Source organism: Pediculus humanus, genomic scaffold (genome assembly GCF_000006295.1).
Source record: "Pediculus humanus corporis 1103172107636 genomic scaffold, whole genome shotgun sequence".
Lineage (NCBI taxonomy): Eukaryota > Metazoa > Arthropoda > Insecta > Psocodea > Pediculidae > Pediculus > Pediculus humanus.
In genome coordinates, this window is record NW_002987249.1 from 42,194 (window position 1) to 58,852 (window position 16,659).

The window sequence follows — 16,659 nt, forward strand, 5'->3', positions numbered from 1 at the left end:
TATTTAAAATTTAACCCCCCTCCCCCCTTTTTCCCCCACCGAAAAAAAAAAAAAAAAAAAAATTTTACTTAAAAAAAAATTTAAAAAAAAAAAATCCGTTTTGTTTCATGTATATCATTACATACGTGTATAAAAAAAAAAAAGAAAAAGAAAAAAGAAAATTTTATTTTTTTTTTTTAACGAATCATTTCCGGTTTTAAAAAAAAAAAATAAAAAAAAAAAAATTTATGTAATTAATTTTTTCCCTTATTTTTTTTTCTTTTTATTTAAAATTTGCCATTATTATTATTAATATTATTATTATATGTGTATTTTTTAATTATAAAAATTAATTAATTAATTTTAAAAAATGGCGGACGCAATTTTTTTACGAGTATCAAAAACGAAAAAAATCCGTTATTATTTTTTTTTTTCTGATTCGAAAAATCAAAAATTTTAAGAGAGAAAGAGTGAGAGAGAGAGAGAGAGAGATAGAGAGAGAGATAGGGGAGAGGAGGGGAGGGGATAATTCATTAAAATTTCTATATTATAATTATTATTATTAATAGTTTGACATCGAAATTAACGAACGTAATTTTTTTTTAAACATTATAGTTAAAGGACGACATATTTTAAATTATTTTAATTTTAATAAAATAAAATATTAAAAAAAAAACATCTGAACAAATTTTTTGTTCAGATTTAAATAAATAAATAAATAAATAAATTGAGGTCAATGATTTTCGATTCACGTGATTATTGATCCAAATATCGATTTTTTACACATTTAAATTTTTTTTATACATTTCCAAGCGTAAAAATTTAAATTTAAATTAACAATATTATTATTATTAATATTATTATTATTAAAATTAACAAAAATAAATTTTAAATAATTTAAATATGAAAAAAAATCATTACAATAGAGTAGGGGTTAGGGAGGGGGGAAACGAAATAATAATAATAATATGAAAACAATAGAAAATACGTGAATATTTTTTACTTACCGGAAGTTGAAGTTTTTCCAGAAGGATTAGAATCATTGTTTCGAACGATATTTTTTTCTAACGTTTCCTTTATATTATTATTATCATTTTCGGTATTTTTATCAAAGCTTAAAAATTTTAATTTAATAGTACCGAATAATTTATCAAATAAATTTATTTTATTTTTCATTTATTATTATTATTTTAATATTTACGTTAAATTAATTTCAAAAAATTATTCGAATTCATCGCGAGAAAAAAAAAAAAAAAAAAACAAATTTTTAACGGTTTTTTTTATTTAAAACCCCGATTGATAGAAAAAACTAATTAACGGTTATTTTTTTTAAAAAAAACATTTTAAACTTTTATTTATTATCTTATCATTAAAAAGTTTTTTTTTTCATTTTATAGTTTTTTTTTTTTTTTTTTGGTTGTTGTTGAGAAAGAAATCGATCGATCGATCGATCGATCGTTCAATTAATTAAATTTGAATCGCTAACTTATTTTTATTCAAACGGAAATAATTCCGATATCCGGTACTATTACGTCACGAGTACGTTGACCAACTATTTTGTTTTTTTTCGTTTTTTGCGTTTAAAAAAACTTAATAATTCGATTTTAAATATCATTCATTCATTCGTTCGTTTGTTTGTTTGTTTGTTTGTTTGTTTGTTTGTTTATATATATTTATATATATTTTCTCTGAGTCATTCTCCTAGTTTAATTTACAAAATAAAAATAAAGTTTTCAACACTTTTTACAAAAAAAAAAAAAAAGACATTAACGTCATTTTATTTTTTTAAATAGTTTAATCCAATCATCGTTAATTGTTTTTTTTTTTTTTTAATTAAGAAAAAATGTTCGTTTAAAAAAAATCACTTTAAGTGTTAAAAAGATTTTAGATAATTAATCTTGATATTATTATTATTATTATTATTATTACGTCATCGATATACAAATTAATAGAATTTTTAAAAATATTAATAAAAAAAAAAACGTTTCGAAATGACAAAAAAAAAGTTTTAACCGAGGATCAAAGTTTGATCATGTTAAATTAATAATAATAATTATTAAAATTTAAATTTAATGACGTAATAATTTTAATTAAATAATAAGCCCTGATAAAAACTTTAAATTTTTATAGAAAGAGAGAGTGAGAGAGAGAGAAAAAAAACTTGTCGGTCGCTTTGGTTTAAAGTTTTTGGAATAAAAAAAAAATGCAAAATTATTAAAAATAATGATAATAATTTCGACGTGGAAAATCATTTGATAAGAGAAAATGATAAGAATAAAAAAAAAACAAATTTTATTTAATTAATATTAAAATTATTTATATAATAAAAAAAACTTATATAAAAAGTTATAATATATATATATAATATTTTAATCGTGCATTTTTTTTTTTTTTAAAAATTTAAATAAAATTATATTATATAAAAATATATTTATATACTAAATAACGTTTTTATTATTATTATTATTATTTTGTAAAAATTCTTTTTTTTTAATGATAATGTACTCGAATGTTACAAAATTTTTACATTTCAAATAGGATTCCAGTAAGTCAAATATTATTTAATAGTATAGAAAATATAAATTTAATCTTATTAATTTTTTGACAATTTAAATATAATAGAAAACGGTAAAAATATTTTTTTAAATAACTAACATCACAAATTTAATAAATTTAAACGAATAATATTTTCAGTCTTACTTAAAGGCACATGATTTTTATTGTAGAATTTTTTTTAGAAAAAATTTTTAATGTATCCAAAAATAATGAATCATTGTATATGTGAAGTTTGATTTAAATTTAAAATTTAAGGCACTTAAATTTTATGCATCAAGTATAAAACAATAGAATTAAATTAATTAAATAAAAATAAAATGAAAATGAGTTTAACATTGTTTGTTATCAACAAATAATGTGTAATAAGTAATGTGTGATAAAGCTTAAACATTTTGTTAAAATAAAAAACAAATTATTCGGTTCATGTAATAATACTTACGAATCAAATATATACGAGTATATTTCAAATTGATAACGATACTGATAATATAATTGCAATATGTTTTGTGCAAATTAAATACTAAATATTTACAAATGCAAATATTAAATAATACTTGCATCAACAATACAAAAATATTATTTAAACATCATCCTATGCAGGAAGAAACTGTTATTTTAGCAACGTCTCTTGCATATGGAATGTACGACAAAGAATACCAAGTCATTGCAAGCGATTGCAAAACAACAAATATAATAACCAAAAGTCCTTTTTTAGCCTGAAAAAAATAAAAAATAAAAAGATGTAATTTTATTTTGGTTTTAGATGGTATTCAATTAAAATTAAAAAATAATACTTACAACAAAAGCAGCGAATAAAGTTAGACAAAACATAACGATAACAAGAATTGTAGCAATAGCTCTGGTAGGAGCAAACATTTTTTTAATTTGATTAACTGGTCCCATGAGAAAACAAGTGCTAAAAAAAAAATTTTTATTTGTAAATTAATGACATGAAAACTTTAAAAAGAAAACTTAAAAAATTATTTTTTTATTTACCTCCCTAGTGACACTATGTTTCCAAGTGTGTAAAATATAGCAAAACTGCCAAGGCCTAAACCGATAAAAAAACAAAATGAACCAAGAAGTGAACAAAATATTCCTGATACAAATAATATAATAAATCCTTTGATTCTAGTTGTCTTACTCAAAGTCATACTTTCTGAAATCTGTGGTAAAAGAAAAAAAAATAAAATAATGACAATTTAATGATGCTTGACAAATAAAAATGAATGATTATGATACCTTACCTGTCCTATAATACCAGTTTCTTCATCTACACTACTACTGTCATTTCCACTTAAAGCTTTTCTCAGTTTATCCATGTTTTTTTTTTTTTTTAAATTTTGTTTTAAAATAAATTTATTTATTTAGTGCGTTTACATGTACAATAATTCTAAAAAATAAAAAAAATGAAAAGTTTTATTTACAACCAGAAAAATTAAATTTTTTAAATTAATAAAAAATTAAAAACATGTAAATATTAGAGTTGTATAAAAAATTTAAATAAAATCTTATAAATACCAGTTTTTTATAAATATATATTGAGATAATTACGAGAAAGCCTGAAACATGTAATTAAAAAAAAAAAAAAAACTAAAAAACAAAAAGGAAAAATAATAACAAAATCTTAAATTGTGATCCAGGCCAGGTGTCTTTTTTTATCGCCACGACAATTTAATACTTTATAAACGTGGAATTAGAAATTTTACATGTTTTCAATGTGCTGTTAGGGTTTTTCTTACTTGCCTTTATTTTCATAAATTTAAAAAAAATGTTCTGAACCTAGCTGATGTAACATTATAAAAAAATTTAATTATTCTTTGTTAATTTTAGTTTCGATTAATAGAATTTTAGTATTGTAAAAAAATATTTAGCAATGTTGGTTTTACATAATTTACATCAGGTACGTTAATCAAAAAGATTTAAAGGCAAATAAATTTTAAAAAATTATTATTATTATTTTTTTTTTTTTTTGAAATTTTACCATGTGTGTTATTTATGACTTTGATTAAATTTTTCATTTCAGGTTGTCTTTAACTTATCTCAAATCACTTCAGCAATTACCTCCAGATCAGTATGTTTTTCTTCGAAACCAGTAAATAAAAAAAATGAAATTGATATACTATGTCACAATAGTTTTTTACAATCCCTTAAGCTTTTTCAACAATCAGAAAATTACAAAGTTTTTAATAATTTACCCAATGTCAAATTTGGTCCCAAACTAGAAGATATTCAATGGATATTTTTTAAAGATTTTAATTTTAAGTTTATTTCACATAAATCAGGTAAAACTTTTCGTAACAAAACATCACAAAATTATAATAATCTAAACTATGTTAATTATTTTAAAAAATTTTTTTCTTCATTTTTACAGTTTTTTAAATCCAACAATTTTTTTTTTTTTCGTTTTAGTTTCAAAAAATAATTTTTATTTAACAATAGATCGAAATCATTATGATAACGTTAACAGTGAAAATTTAAGTTTTGAATCGATAAAAAAAAATATTAAAAGTAACTTTTGTGAAAGACAATCTGAAGTATTATTAAATGTTGAAAATTATCTTAAAAATAAAGAAAAATGGAGTAAAAGTTTTGTGTCGAAAATAAATTTTGATAAAAATAAAGAAACATCTTATTGTGGGAGTTCTGAAAATTTAATGAAATTTAATAAAAGTAGTTCAGTTGTGTTTAATATTTTAGGAAATAAAAATATTAATAAATTACAAGCAAATACATTTGGTAAGATTTTAAATTCATATTTTAAAAAATTTATTTCAACAAGTGCAAGTGTTGGTATCATACAGTCAATTATAAATTTTTTTTTTTTCTCGATAATTTAAAACTATGCGATTTACATTTCGCAGAAATTCAAAAAAGGGGGTTTAAAACTAGGAGAGCAATTTTATCTGAAGATAAACTAAATCAAGGTTTTTTTCCAAAAAATGAAAAGAAAATGGAAACTGCTAATCAAACTTCAGGGCCTAATATGGTTTTTCAAAAAGCTGATAAGTATATAGGTAAATTGTGAAAAAAAAAGTCAAAATTATTATAGCATTAATTCATAATCATAATTTTAAAATAAAATTCAAATGAACTAAATGACAAGTGAATGTATTTGTTAAATTGCAGATACAATGGGAGATGAAAATTTGACAGCAGAAGATAAATTGAGGTCGAAAGTATCATATGCAGAGGGTTATTTGGCAGCGACAAACGAATTGAAAAAAAGCAACACTCCTTTCTCTAAGTTTATGACTTATTCAAAACAGTTTCTGTCATTTTTTACATTTGCTTTATTAATAGGATTAATTTTATTTCCAAGTACTTTATTTTTAAATAGTAATTTTTTTTAACGAGTTTATGTTATGTAATTTTTTCTATTTACTTTTATCATTCAGGTAGAAATAATTTATTTTCAATTAAATTTGGACATCCTGGAGAAGTTGATCCGGAAACTGTTGGAGTAACATTTTCAGATGTGAAAGGAGTATGTATAAATTAATTTTCATTTTCTAAATCGTGTTGTTAAAAGTTTATTTTATGTTGCTCTTTTTTTTTTTTTTTTAGGTAGATGAAGTAAAAGAAGAGCTACAAGAAATTGTTGAGTTTTTAAAAAATCCTCAAAAATTTTCTAGCATGGGAGGAACTTTACAAAAAGGAGTTCTCCTTGTCGGTCCTCCTGGAACTGGAAAAACTCTTCTTGCACGAGCAATTGCCGGTGAAGCAAACGTACCTTTTTTTCATGCCAGCGGTTCAGAATTCGATGAAATATTTGTTGGTGAAGGTGCCAGGCGGATTAGAAATCTTTTTAGTAAATATTTCAATTTAAATTTGTTTTCACTCGTTAAAAAAAAACTCAAACTGTCAAATATCAAAATACAATAATAATAATAATAATAATAATAATAATAAAATTAAATTTAGAATCGGCCAAAGCTAAAGCACCAGCAATTATATTCATTGATGAAATAGATTGCGTTGGTTCAAAGAGAAACAGCACAATGTTACATCCCTATGCCAATCAAACCATAAATCAACTTTTATCCGAAATGGATGGATTTGCAAAAAACGAAAATGTTATTGTACTCGGTGCGACAAATAGAAAAAGCGATTTAGATTCGGCTTTACTCAGACCTGGAAGGTTCGACGTTGAAGTTATGGTACCTTTTTCTTTTTTTTTTACCATTGACGAAAATGATTATTTAAAAATTAACTTTCTCTCTCTCTCTCTCTCTCTCTCATTTCAATTAAATAAATAAATTTTTATTTTTAGGTTCCGCTACCTGATTTAGTCGGTCGACAGGAAATACTTGAATTATACGTTAATAAAATCGTCAGTAAAAACATAGACATTGAAAAACTGGCAAAAGGTTGTTGTTGTTATTTTTTATTATAATTATTTGTCATTTAAAACGAATTTTTTTTTTTTTGTTATAAATAAAATAATTTGTAATTTACTTTAGCAACTGCCGGTTGTTCCGGAGCACATTTGGAAGCGATTGTAAATCATGCAGCCATTAGAGCTGCCGTTGAAGGCGCGCCTTTTGTTACAATGGAACACATTGAAGAAGCAAAGGATAAAATCATGATTGGTAAGAACGGGAGAGAATAAAAATCTTTATGATTTATTTTAGAATGTTTATGAATTAAATAATAAATTTCAGGTCCTAAAAGAAAACAAGCCACGGAAAGTTACGACGATAATCTTTTGACGGCATATCACGAAGGGGGTCACACGGTTGTCGCTTATTTCAGCGATGAAATCGGTCAATTAGACAAAGTAACGATTGTTCCCAGGGGAGGATCATTGGGTCACGTAAGTTCCTTTCCCTTTTCATAAATGAAAAGGAATTCAATTAAATTGTGTTGAAATTTTTAATTTTGGTTTTACTGCACAGACGTCGGTTGTTCCTTCAAAAGACGAAGTTTATCTTACAAAAGCGATGTGTTTGGCTAAAATTGACGTTGCTTTGGGGGGAAGAGCGGCCGAAGAACTTATTTACGGTCCGAATAAAATCACGGCGAATGCTGCTGACGATCTCGACGTAAGTTTTCATTTCCTCGACATTTTTTCCATCGACTTCAAAAATCATTTTATTTAAATAATAATAATAATAATTGTTATTATAGAAAGCTACAGCGTTAGCAGCTAGCATGATAAAAAGTTTTGGAATGTCGGAAAAAATTGGATTAAGAACGATAATAAATTCGTCGAGCACCAACAGTTCGGGACAAAGCGTGACGGACGAGGTCGACGTGGAAGTCAAAAGATTAATTCAAGTAAGGATCATCATTAACATGTTTATAAAAAAAAAAAAAGAGGTTTTTTCCTCCTTAATTTTATTTGCTATTTTTTTTTTTAACAGGAATCATACGAACGAGCAAAAAGCATATTGAAAAAACATGCCAAAGAACACAAATTGTTAGCGGAAGCTCTTGTCAAATACAAAACATTAAGTCCCGAAGACGTACGAGCGATATTGGGAGAAAGAGTGTCGGAAAAAGCATCCATTTCCGGTGTTAAATAATTTACTTAAATTTTTTTTTTTTTCATTAAACGAACTTTAAATTAAACGCATTTAGAAGGGAAAAAGTAAAAAAAAAAAAAAAAAAAAGAAATTAATAAGCTTCACAATTTTTTTTTAGTGATTTAGGCGTTAATTTATTAATGTTTGTATAAGAAAAATTAATTTTTTTTTTTTGTAAATTAAATTAAATTTAACGTGTTACCAAACATTAGCCTCATAATCTATAATTAAGTGATTGTAGTTGGTAGTCATAGAGTAAAATTTTTTGCTATTGTAAAAGCAAACGTGGAAGAAAACAAAAAATGTTGGACAACCTGGTCGTGGCAAAATAATCGTCGCGGGGAAAATGTTAGTAACGGTAATAAGAAATTGATGGGGAAAAAAATTTTTTTTTAATGGCGTGATTTAATTCAAACGGATTTTTTTTTAAAGGTAAGAGAACTTTGACCTTTTCGCGTCGTTTTTCTTTTTTTTCGTACCGGAAATGTATTATTAACGTTCACATTTGTTTTAAACACGAATTGTTTGTGTTATGATATTTTTACAATCGGGTCTTATTCGAATCACTCATTTTTTGGTTACGAGGTTAAAAATAATTTAAAAAAAAAAAAAATATGGCGCCGGTTATAATTTAATATATATATATATATATAATTTTTTAATGTAAATTTAAAAAAATTTTATTTTTCTATTTCATTTTTCCTTTTTTTTTCATGAAAAAAATTGAGAGGGTAAATTTATTGGGTTGGCAAAAAGGTAATTACGAATTTTTTAAGGAAACAAAAAGCGATTTATTAATTATGCAAAATTATTTTTATCTATTATATTATGTCCATTATTATTAGTGACCTTTTGACATTTTTCGGGTAGTATCATTTTCCTTTTTTCATAAAACTTTTTAGTTTTAGGAGCAAAAAACTGGTCCAATGCAGTACGATTGACCTCATTGTCGTTTTGGAATTTTTGTCCGTTCAAAAAATTTATTAGGGATCGGAAAAAATGATAATTATTTGGAGCTAGTTTGGAACTATAAGGAGGGTGCAGCAAAACATCCCAGCCTAGCTCCAGTAGTTTTTGTCCAGTGGCTAAAGATAGAGAGGGCCAGACATTATCGTGGTGAAAGACAATTCCTTTGCTATTGGCTAGCTCCGGTCGTTTTTCTTGGATGGTACCATTTAAATTTGTCAATTGTCGAATGTAAACCTCTAAATTTATGGTCTGACATCGTGGCAGCATCTCAAAGTAGACTATGCCTTTGTAATCCCACCAAAATGATAACAATACCATTTTTGGTGAATGTCAGTCTTAGAAGTTGTTGGTGCCTGTTACCTTGCCTAGATCAGGATCTTTTCCTCAAAAAGTCATCATAGACAATCCACTTTTCATCTCCGGTGACCATTCTTTCAAAAAAGGGTCATTCGCATTGCATTTAAGAAACATATCACAAAGACCCATCAAGCTTCTTTTGGTACCCAAGACGCCGTAGACGGTTTTTGACGCACGTATGTGACACATCTAGCTTCTTTACAATGTTCTTTGTCGAACTATGCCAATCATAATCAATGAGGGCCTTTATTTGCTCATCATAGACCTCCAATGGACGCCCGGAGCGCTCCTCATTTTTCAAAGGAAAATCTCCAGAACGGAATTTTGCAAACCAGTTTTGACACTGCCGTTCTATTGAGGCTTCATCCCCCTACACAGCCCATAACTTTTTATGGACTTGTGAAGCGTTGACACCCTTTCAAAAATAAAAAAGGAAAATGTGAAGGAAATACTCGCTTTGGCTCCCCGTGTTTGAATGTCTTTTGCTCGCGCACTATTTAAGATTTTGAATGAAATTTTGGTGTCAAATGTTACAGAAAGAACCAAGTAATAACATATCAAAAGTTCATGCCTGTACAAAAACGTAAACGTACTCAAAAAAATGGACAAACTATCTGTTTGTATAACCCAATAATTGCAGAGTAGAGACGGAGTTAATTATATTTTTACACACCGTCATTCCCATTGATGAGTATTCGTCGTGTCTTTAGACAATGACGTAAAAAAAAATGGGATAGGAAAAATTAATATTTAAAAAAAAAATTATTTAAATAAATTATAAAAATTAATTTATTGCATAAGTACAGCTAAAAATTTACCCGGTACGGGTATTGGACGGTCATTTAAAGGAGAAATAACAAATCTCGGTTGTATGTTTGATGCAGCTTCTCTATGCATAACGAATCTTTTTGAATGATTTGGCACATTTCTTGACTCTTGAACGTTTCTTTGAGTCGAGTCAAATCTTCTGCTATTATATTCTTTTTGTTCTTCAATTTCGCCACGTCGTGGATTTCCGTTATGAGTTCTTCTTCTAAATCCCGAAGAGGATTGTTGTTGCTGTTGCTGTTGTTGATTTCTAGGTAAATTCGATAGGTAAATACCCGTGGCTACATTTCTAGGATGTAATGTCGAAATGGGTTGTAATGCGTCGTTTAATGAAACATCATATTCGTCTGAATTGTCCAAATTATCGTTTTGATTTGGAAATTTTAAATTAACGTGTCTTATGTTATGATCCTGTACTACGTGATCCGGTTGCCTCCCCTGATTGTTTTGCCTCAAATTTGTTTGTTGTTGTATCGGGATTTGAATACTCGGATTAAAACCATTCGATTGTTCTATGGGTTTATTATACGAAAATTGACTAGGGATTTTAACGGTCGTTTTAAATTTTGGATTTTCCGAATAAAAACTCGGCGGCGAAATTTGCTGCGGTTGAGATTCGGGATTTTGCTGTGGAAAAGTTTGAGCTGAATAAATTTCTGAATTATCAGAATTAAAATGATTTATTTGTGGCTGTTGTTGATTTATTAAACTGGGAACGTTTTGCCTTCCCCTAAATACTTGATCCGGATTACGATTTCCCTGAATTAGTTGGGGTGGCGGTGGTGGTGGTGGCAGGGGTGCATCGCGATAATTCGAAAAATCCTGATTCGGCCTAAAATTTTGTCCGAAATTGGGATTTGGCTCTTCTCTATACGTTCCATCGTTTTCCGGTTGATATTCAGGCACGATGTGACTGCTGGAATAATCTTGAGAATTTCCGTTTCCTTTTTCTCGATTTGGTTCCTGATATTCTGATCTCGTGTTGATTAACTCATCGTTATTGTCTTTAATTTGAGGATTTGTAGGAAAATCGACATTTTCTTCCGCAGGACCACTCGCTTGAGTATCAACGTCGTATTTTGGAAGATCCAATTCGGTACTTTGAACTTCTTGATAAAACTGTGTTAGTTTAGGTTGATCTACTCCGATGGCGGTCGATAATTTAGCTCTGAATTCTACTCCTCCGTTGCTCTGATATTTAAATTCATTTTCCGGTTTTTCGTTATTATCATCGTAAGAAGAAAATTCTTGTTCGTTTTCTTCTTGTTTCTTGTTGTTTTGAAGACTAAAACCTCGAGGAGTTTGAACGGCTTTAGATCCCACCGGAAGTAAACCTCTGGGAAGATTTCCGTTTCCGTTTCTGCTCGGTAGGAAAGGACGTCTTCGAGGTATTGTTTGAGGAGTTTTAGGAGCTCTCGGAGCTAATTCTTCCGATGTTGTAAAATCATCTAATGGGACTTTTAGTTTTGGCGTAGTGAGATCTGCAGCATGCTGTTGCTCTGATGGTTTTACATATCGATTATCATCATCAGAAGTTGAAATTTGAGGTCTGAATTCACCTCTTTCGCTTTTGACCTCTTCAACTTTTGTTCTAGAAAAAAAAAAAAAATTCAATTTCTTATATAACCGTAAATTTGAAATCAAATTTTTTCTTCTTCATCATCATCAAACCTTTGATTAAATTGATCGAATGACGGTTGATTGATCGGTTCTTGTGCCCCGACATTTTCGATTGGTTCCTCAACAGATGGAACTCTGGATAAAGGAGGTCTTTTAAATCCATTTTGTTTTCTTCCGTTTGTTTCCGTGTAAGGTCTTCTAGTAAAAGGCTGTGCTTGAACTGGCAACACCGCATCATACGGTTTAGTTATGAATGCTGGTCTCGCTGCGGGTACCGGTTTACTTTGCTCGTTATTATTATTACTTAATTCTTAAATTGTAAACAAAACAAAATTAATTTTCTTTTTCCGTATAAATTTTTGATTCGTTTGTTTTTCCAATTGACTTACCTTCTGAATTACCGGAAGTTATTGGAGCTCGCGATCTTTGAGATGGATTTCCGCCTCTGATTGTACCTTCTTCTTTATTGTCTTCATTCCAATAAGGTTTTCCCGGTTCTTCGACGCTTTTAGATCTTTGAGCGGTGAAACCATCGAATTTTTTTGTCGTTTCAACATCAGAAATTTCTCTGGTCGGTATTCTACTTTTAAATTGAAATTTATCCGAATTGTCTCTGAATTTATTTAATCTTTCCTGATTTTTATTTCGATCTTGATCGCGACCACGTGACTGAGTAATTTCATCTTGTTTATTATTATTATTATTATTTACTACTTCTTTATGCTCCGTACCAACTTTGATTATTTTTTCATCGTTTTTAGGTGATTCCGTCGAATAAGATTCTTTTTTTTCCGCACCCCTAAATCTGTCGTTATCAGTTGAAAAATAATGCCTGTTATCACTGTTCGTTTCTCTATTTCTATTTTTATTTATTTTACTATCACTATTTGATCGAAATAATTGATCGTTTCTATTTCTATTAAAACGTTCTTCTGACGTTGTTTTTTCTACTTCGCGATTTCTTATCACCGGTTTTTCTTCTTCCCTTACTCTTATCGGCCTATCATCTTCTCGTAATCGACTTGGCCTTTCATCAGCATCTCTGCTTTTTATGGGTCTGTCATAATCTCTATTTCTCTCTCTGTTTCGAGGCCTGTCGTAATCGAAATCTCTGCTTCTGTATGGTTTATCTCGATCGTAATCGTGATCTCTGATACGATATTCCGGATCTCTATTTCTTCTATGCGGCCTGTCGTAATCGTAATCGTCGTATTCATCGTATCTGGGCCTGTTTCTACCTGGCCTATATCTTCTTACCTAAAATTTTCGTTTTTTTTTTTTTTTGTTATTGAATTCGATAATAGGTACGAAAATAATTTTCAATTTAATTCAACGATATTTACTTCTTCGTAATCATCATATTCATAATCGACATCATCTGGTCTTCGCCTTTTTTTTGGAGGACGCCTGTCTCTATAAAGTCTATCATCTCTGTCTCTGTCCCTATCTCTATCTCTATCTCTATCCCTGTCTCTGTCTCTATCCCTTTCACGCTCACGATCTCTCTCACTATCTCTATCTCTCTCTCTTTCTCTCACTCTATCTCTATCCCAGTCTCTTTCAATATTTCTATCTCGATCCCTTTCTCTATCTCTATCCCTGTCTCTCTCTCTTTCCCTATCACTACCATAATCATCCTCTTGTTTATGTTCCCTTTCTCTCTCTCTTTCCGTGTCATATTCTTTATTTTTATCATCCGGTTCGTGATATTGATTACTCTGTTCAAACAAACAAAAAAAAAAAAAAAATGGATAAAAACGAAAATGAATTTTCAAAATATTTTATTGCCCTAAAGGGAAAAATGTACCGACCGGCTTTCTTGAACTTTCTGATTCTTCAAATTTCTTTTTCTCAACTACGGGCTCTTTAATTATGGCGCGTGAATCGCTGCTATAATCATATTTATCTCTTTCGTTTACCGGTACCGGTCTACGAATTTTAGGTGCCACTCTTGGACGATCAAAAACGGATTTGTTGGGTCCGGTTGGTAAATCTTTTTCTTCTTCCGGATCTTGCGAATGATCACTGTCGCTCAACGACGGACGCGGACGCGGTTTTCTTCTTCTTCCGGTATCTTCATCGTAATAATCATCATCGGCAAAATCTTCATATTCATCGTCGTAATATTCGTAAGATGGTTTTTTCTTTCTGGAAAAAAATTATAAAAAAAAAATTGAAAAACCGTTAAAACAAACGTCCTTTTTACAAAAAAAATTCGTACTATACCTGTGAGGTCTTCGTCTTCTACCACCTGGAGAATCCTGTTGTGCTCTCCTTAAAGCCGAACCTGATCCACCGTAGGGTGAAACCGTTGTCGTTGTTGTAGCTTTATAAAGCGCTTCATTTCTATTAAAATAATTTATTTATAAAACAGTAAAAAAATTAAACTGCTGAAAAAGGACATGAGGAAGAAAAAAAAAAAAAAGGTAAGAAGAGAAAGTAAAATATTAACTAATAAAAAGAAAGCAATAAAGAGAAAGGTAAAAAAAAAAAAATTTAAGTTAAAAGATATGAATTATTTCAAATCAATTTTTTTTTTCCGGGGGGGGGGGTGGTGAGGGGGAAGGATCTACTCCCTACTCATAACAATAAAAATTTACTTTTTAAAAAAGTATAAAAAAAATTTACCTCCTCCTCTTTTACTCACCTGTTAAAATATCTCGGAGAATTTTTACAGTCTACTTCAGATGCAAAATGGCAAATAAAAGTTTTCTGATCGAAAGCCGTGTAATTGGCACAAAGGAAATCGTACCTGGTTCCAAACAAACAATGATGATAAACCTAAAAATATTAAAAATCAATTTACGGAAGCGAAGGAACAACAACCACAAATAGACAACGACAAACGTTAAATTAAGTAAATAAATAAATAAATAAAAAAAATCCATTAATAAAAAATTATTTTCGCTAGAAAAGCAAAAAAAAAATTTCTCTTCGCAAATAATTTTCTTTAGCGCAAAAAATTTTGCTGCACGTCACACGCACACACATCATTTCTTAGAATTTTTTTTTATATCCTCTTATGCGTTAATCAAATTATACGCACACGCACGCACACACATTTTTTACAAAAAAAAATCCCATACTCGTGTGGGATTACTCGTCTAAATAGTATAATAATAATAATAATAATAATGGTAATCACAGTAAGTGTAAACACACACACACACACACAACATGACATTTAAATATGAAAGAATTACGTAAGAAGAAAATGTTACTTTCCATCTATTAATCATTAATTTAAAATAAAAAAATGAAATCCACTCGTAGGATTTTCGGGATTTCCTGTCGTCACGCCAACAGGTGGATTCATTCATTCACTCACCTGACATTTGTGAGGAACGCTAGCATAGAAACCATCGTGCAAACCGTCGCATTTGAAATCAATGTCTTCCGGTATCGAATTATAAAATGGATAATCAGTCAAATTATAACCGTTAAGTTCTCTTGGTAAATTTGGATCATATATGTAATCTATTTGTGGCACTCCCGTTAATTTTGTCACGTTTCCCACGCTGATTGTTTCGTTTGACAAATTAGAGCTAACGTTTCCTCCGACGACGGATCCATTCTGGAAAATTAATTATTGACAAAGTCAAACCGGAAACAAAACAAAAACACATCACATTATTATCATTATTATTAACACTTACGTCTTCTTCACCCGTTGGAGGTACGTCTGATATTTTTGGTTCTGGTTTTGTCTTTCCTAAAATTAATGCTGTCGCTCGAGCTGCATCCGCACTTGAAGTCAAAAAAAACAAACCTGTTTTAAAGAAAATATTATTTGTTAATAAAAGAAATGATAATAATAATAAAGTGTATTTATTCCTTAACCCAATTTATTACCCGAGGATCGATTTTAACGTGAAAATCGTGTCCATTTCTGGAAAATGAAGACACCATAAAATAAAATTTTCCCGCGTCCATTTTATTAACTAATAGCAAGGTTGATGCAAATTTAAATCTTTCAATTTGAAAAAATGGCGCGCGATTAATTTTAAATTTAAAAAAAATTTTTTGTTCTTTCTGGAATATTCTATGAAATTAAATATTTATTAACGTCCTTGTGTTTGTTATTTGAAACAAGATAACCTTCATATAAGTGGGCAGTTCCACCAGTATTATACTTGTATCTCTATTCCGAAAAAAACCGAAAAATTATCATTATTATTATTATTATTATTATTCAAAGAAACTATTTTAAATTTTTTACTCATCATAAAAAAAAACTGTAAGCTAATTTTTTTTTTTTGGGGGGGGAGGGGGCGGGTTTCTAACCATTCGTTTTTATATATTCTTATCATTTTTTCTTTCTGCTAAAAATGTCCCATATATGTGGAGAATTAAAAAAACGTGGAAGAAGAAAATTTAAAAATTGATTTATTTATCTACAACAATTTGAAAAAAAAACTCGATAAAAATATTCATTCCTTTTTCCTTCAGGTATATTTTCATTATTTAAAAAATTATTATTATTATTATTATTATTATTACGATTTATTTTTCTGTTATTAAAATAATTATAAATAAATATTTAAATAATCGTGAACGTATATACATATATTACGTAATCGTTTTAAACAACGTGTAATTTTTTTTTTTTTACATCGATACCGATTAATTATGTGATCAATAATCGATCGATATCGATTTATTTATCGATTCGATATCGATTTTATCATAAACATTTTTTTTTTTTTCCGTTTACGTTTTCCATCAATTTAAATAACGATTTCAAATTAACGTTAAAAAATTTTTCCTTTTTTTTTTTTTTTTTTTTTTTTTTTGTAACCTTGACACGAAGTATAAAATTTAA

The 16,659-nt window shown here is 28.4% G+C and overlaps 3 protein-coding genes across 3 annotated transcripts; 1 reads left to right on the forward strand and 2 right to left on the reverse strand.

Moving 5' to 3' along the window:
• Positions 1–3,122: 3,122 nt before the first annotated feature.
• Phum_PHUM263900 (Vesicle transport protein SFT2B, putative) lies at positions 3,123–3,857 on the reverse strand (the record flags this gene model as incomplete). The annotated part of the gene is made up of 4 exons (XM_002426579.1): positions 3,123–3,251; positions 3,334–3,451; positions 3,532–3,701; positions 3,783–3,857. The coding sequence occupies 4 exons, from the start codon at positions 3,855–3,857 to the stop codon at positions 3,123–3,125; spliced, it is 492 nt and encodes a 163-aa protein (XP_002426624.1).
• Positions 3,858–4,411: 554 nt separating this feature from the next.
• Positions 4,412–8,063, forward strand: Phum_PHUM263910 (ATP-dependent metalloprotease, putative; the record flags this gene model as incomplete). Its single annotated transcript, XM_002426580.1, has 14 exons — positions 4,412–4,438; positions 4,562–4,820; positions 4,978–5,211; positions 5,400–5,552; positions 5,665–5,782; positions 5,938–6,022; positions 6,103–6,346; positions 6,460–6,695; positions 6,839–6,905; positions 6,999–7,127; positions 7,200–7,351; positions 7,434–7,584; positions 7,670–7,815; positions 7,902–8,063. 14 exons carry the CDS (start codon positions 4,412–4,414, stop codon positions 8,061–8,063), a joined length of 2,163 nt encoding a protein of 720 aa, XP_002426625.1.
• Positions 8,064–10,064: 2,001 nt separating this feature from the next.
• Positions 10,065–15,724, reverse strand: Phum_PHUM263920 (uncharacterized protein; the record flags this gene model as incomplete). Its single annotated transcript, XM_002426581.1, has 11 exons — positions 10,065–10,093; positions 10,208–11,808; positions 11,889–12,147; positions 12,227–13,094; positions 13,181–13,555; positions 13,649–13,985; positions 14,064–14,183; positions 14,485–14,618; positions 15,166–15,411; positions 15,494–15,584; positions 15,690–15,724. 11 exons carry the CDS (start codon positions 15,722–15,724, stop codon positions 10,065–10,067), a joined length of 4,095 nt encoding a protein of 1,364 aa, XP_002426626.1.
• Positions 15,725–16,659: the final 935 nt, after the last annotated feature.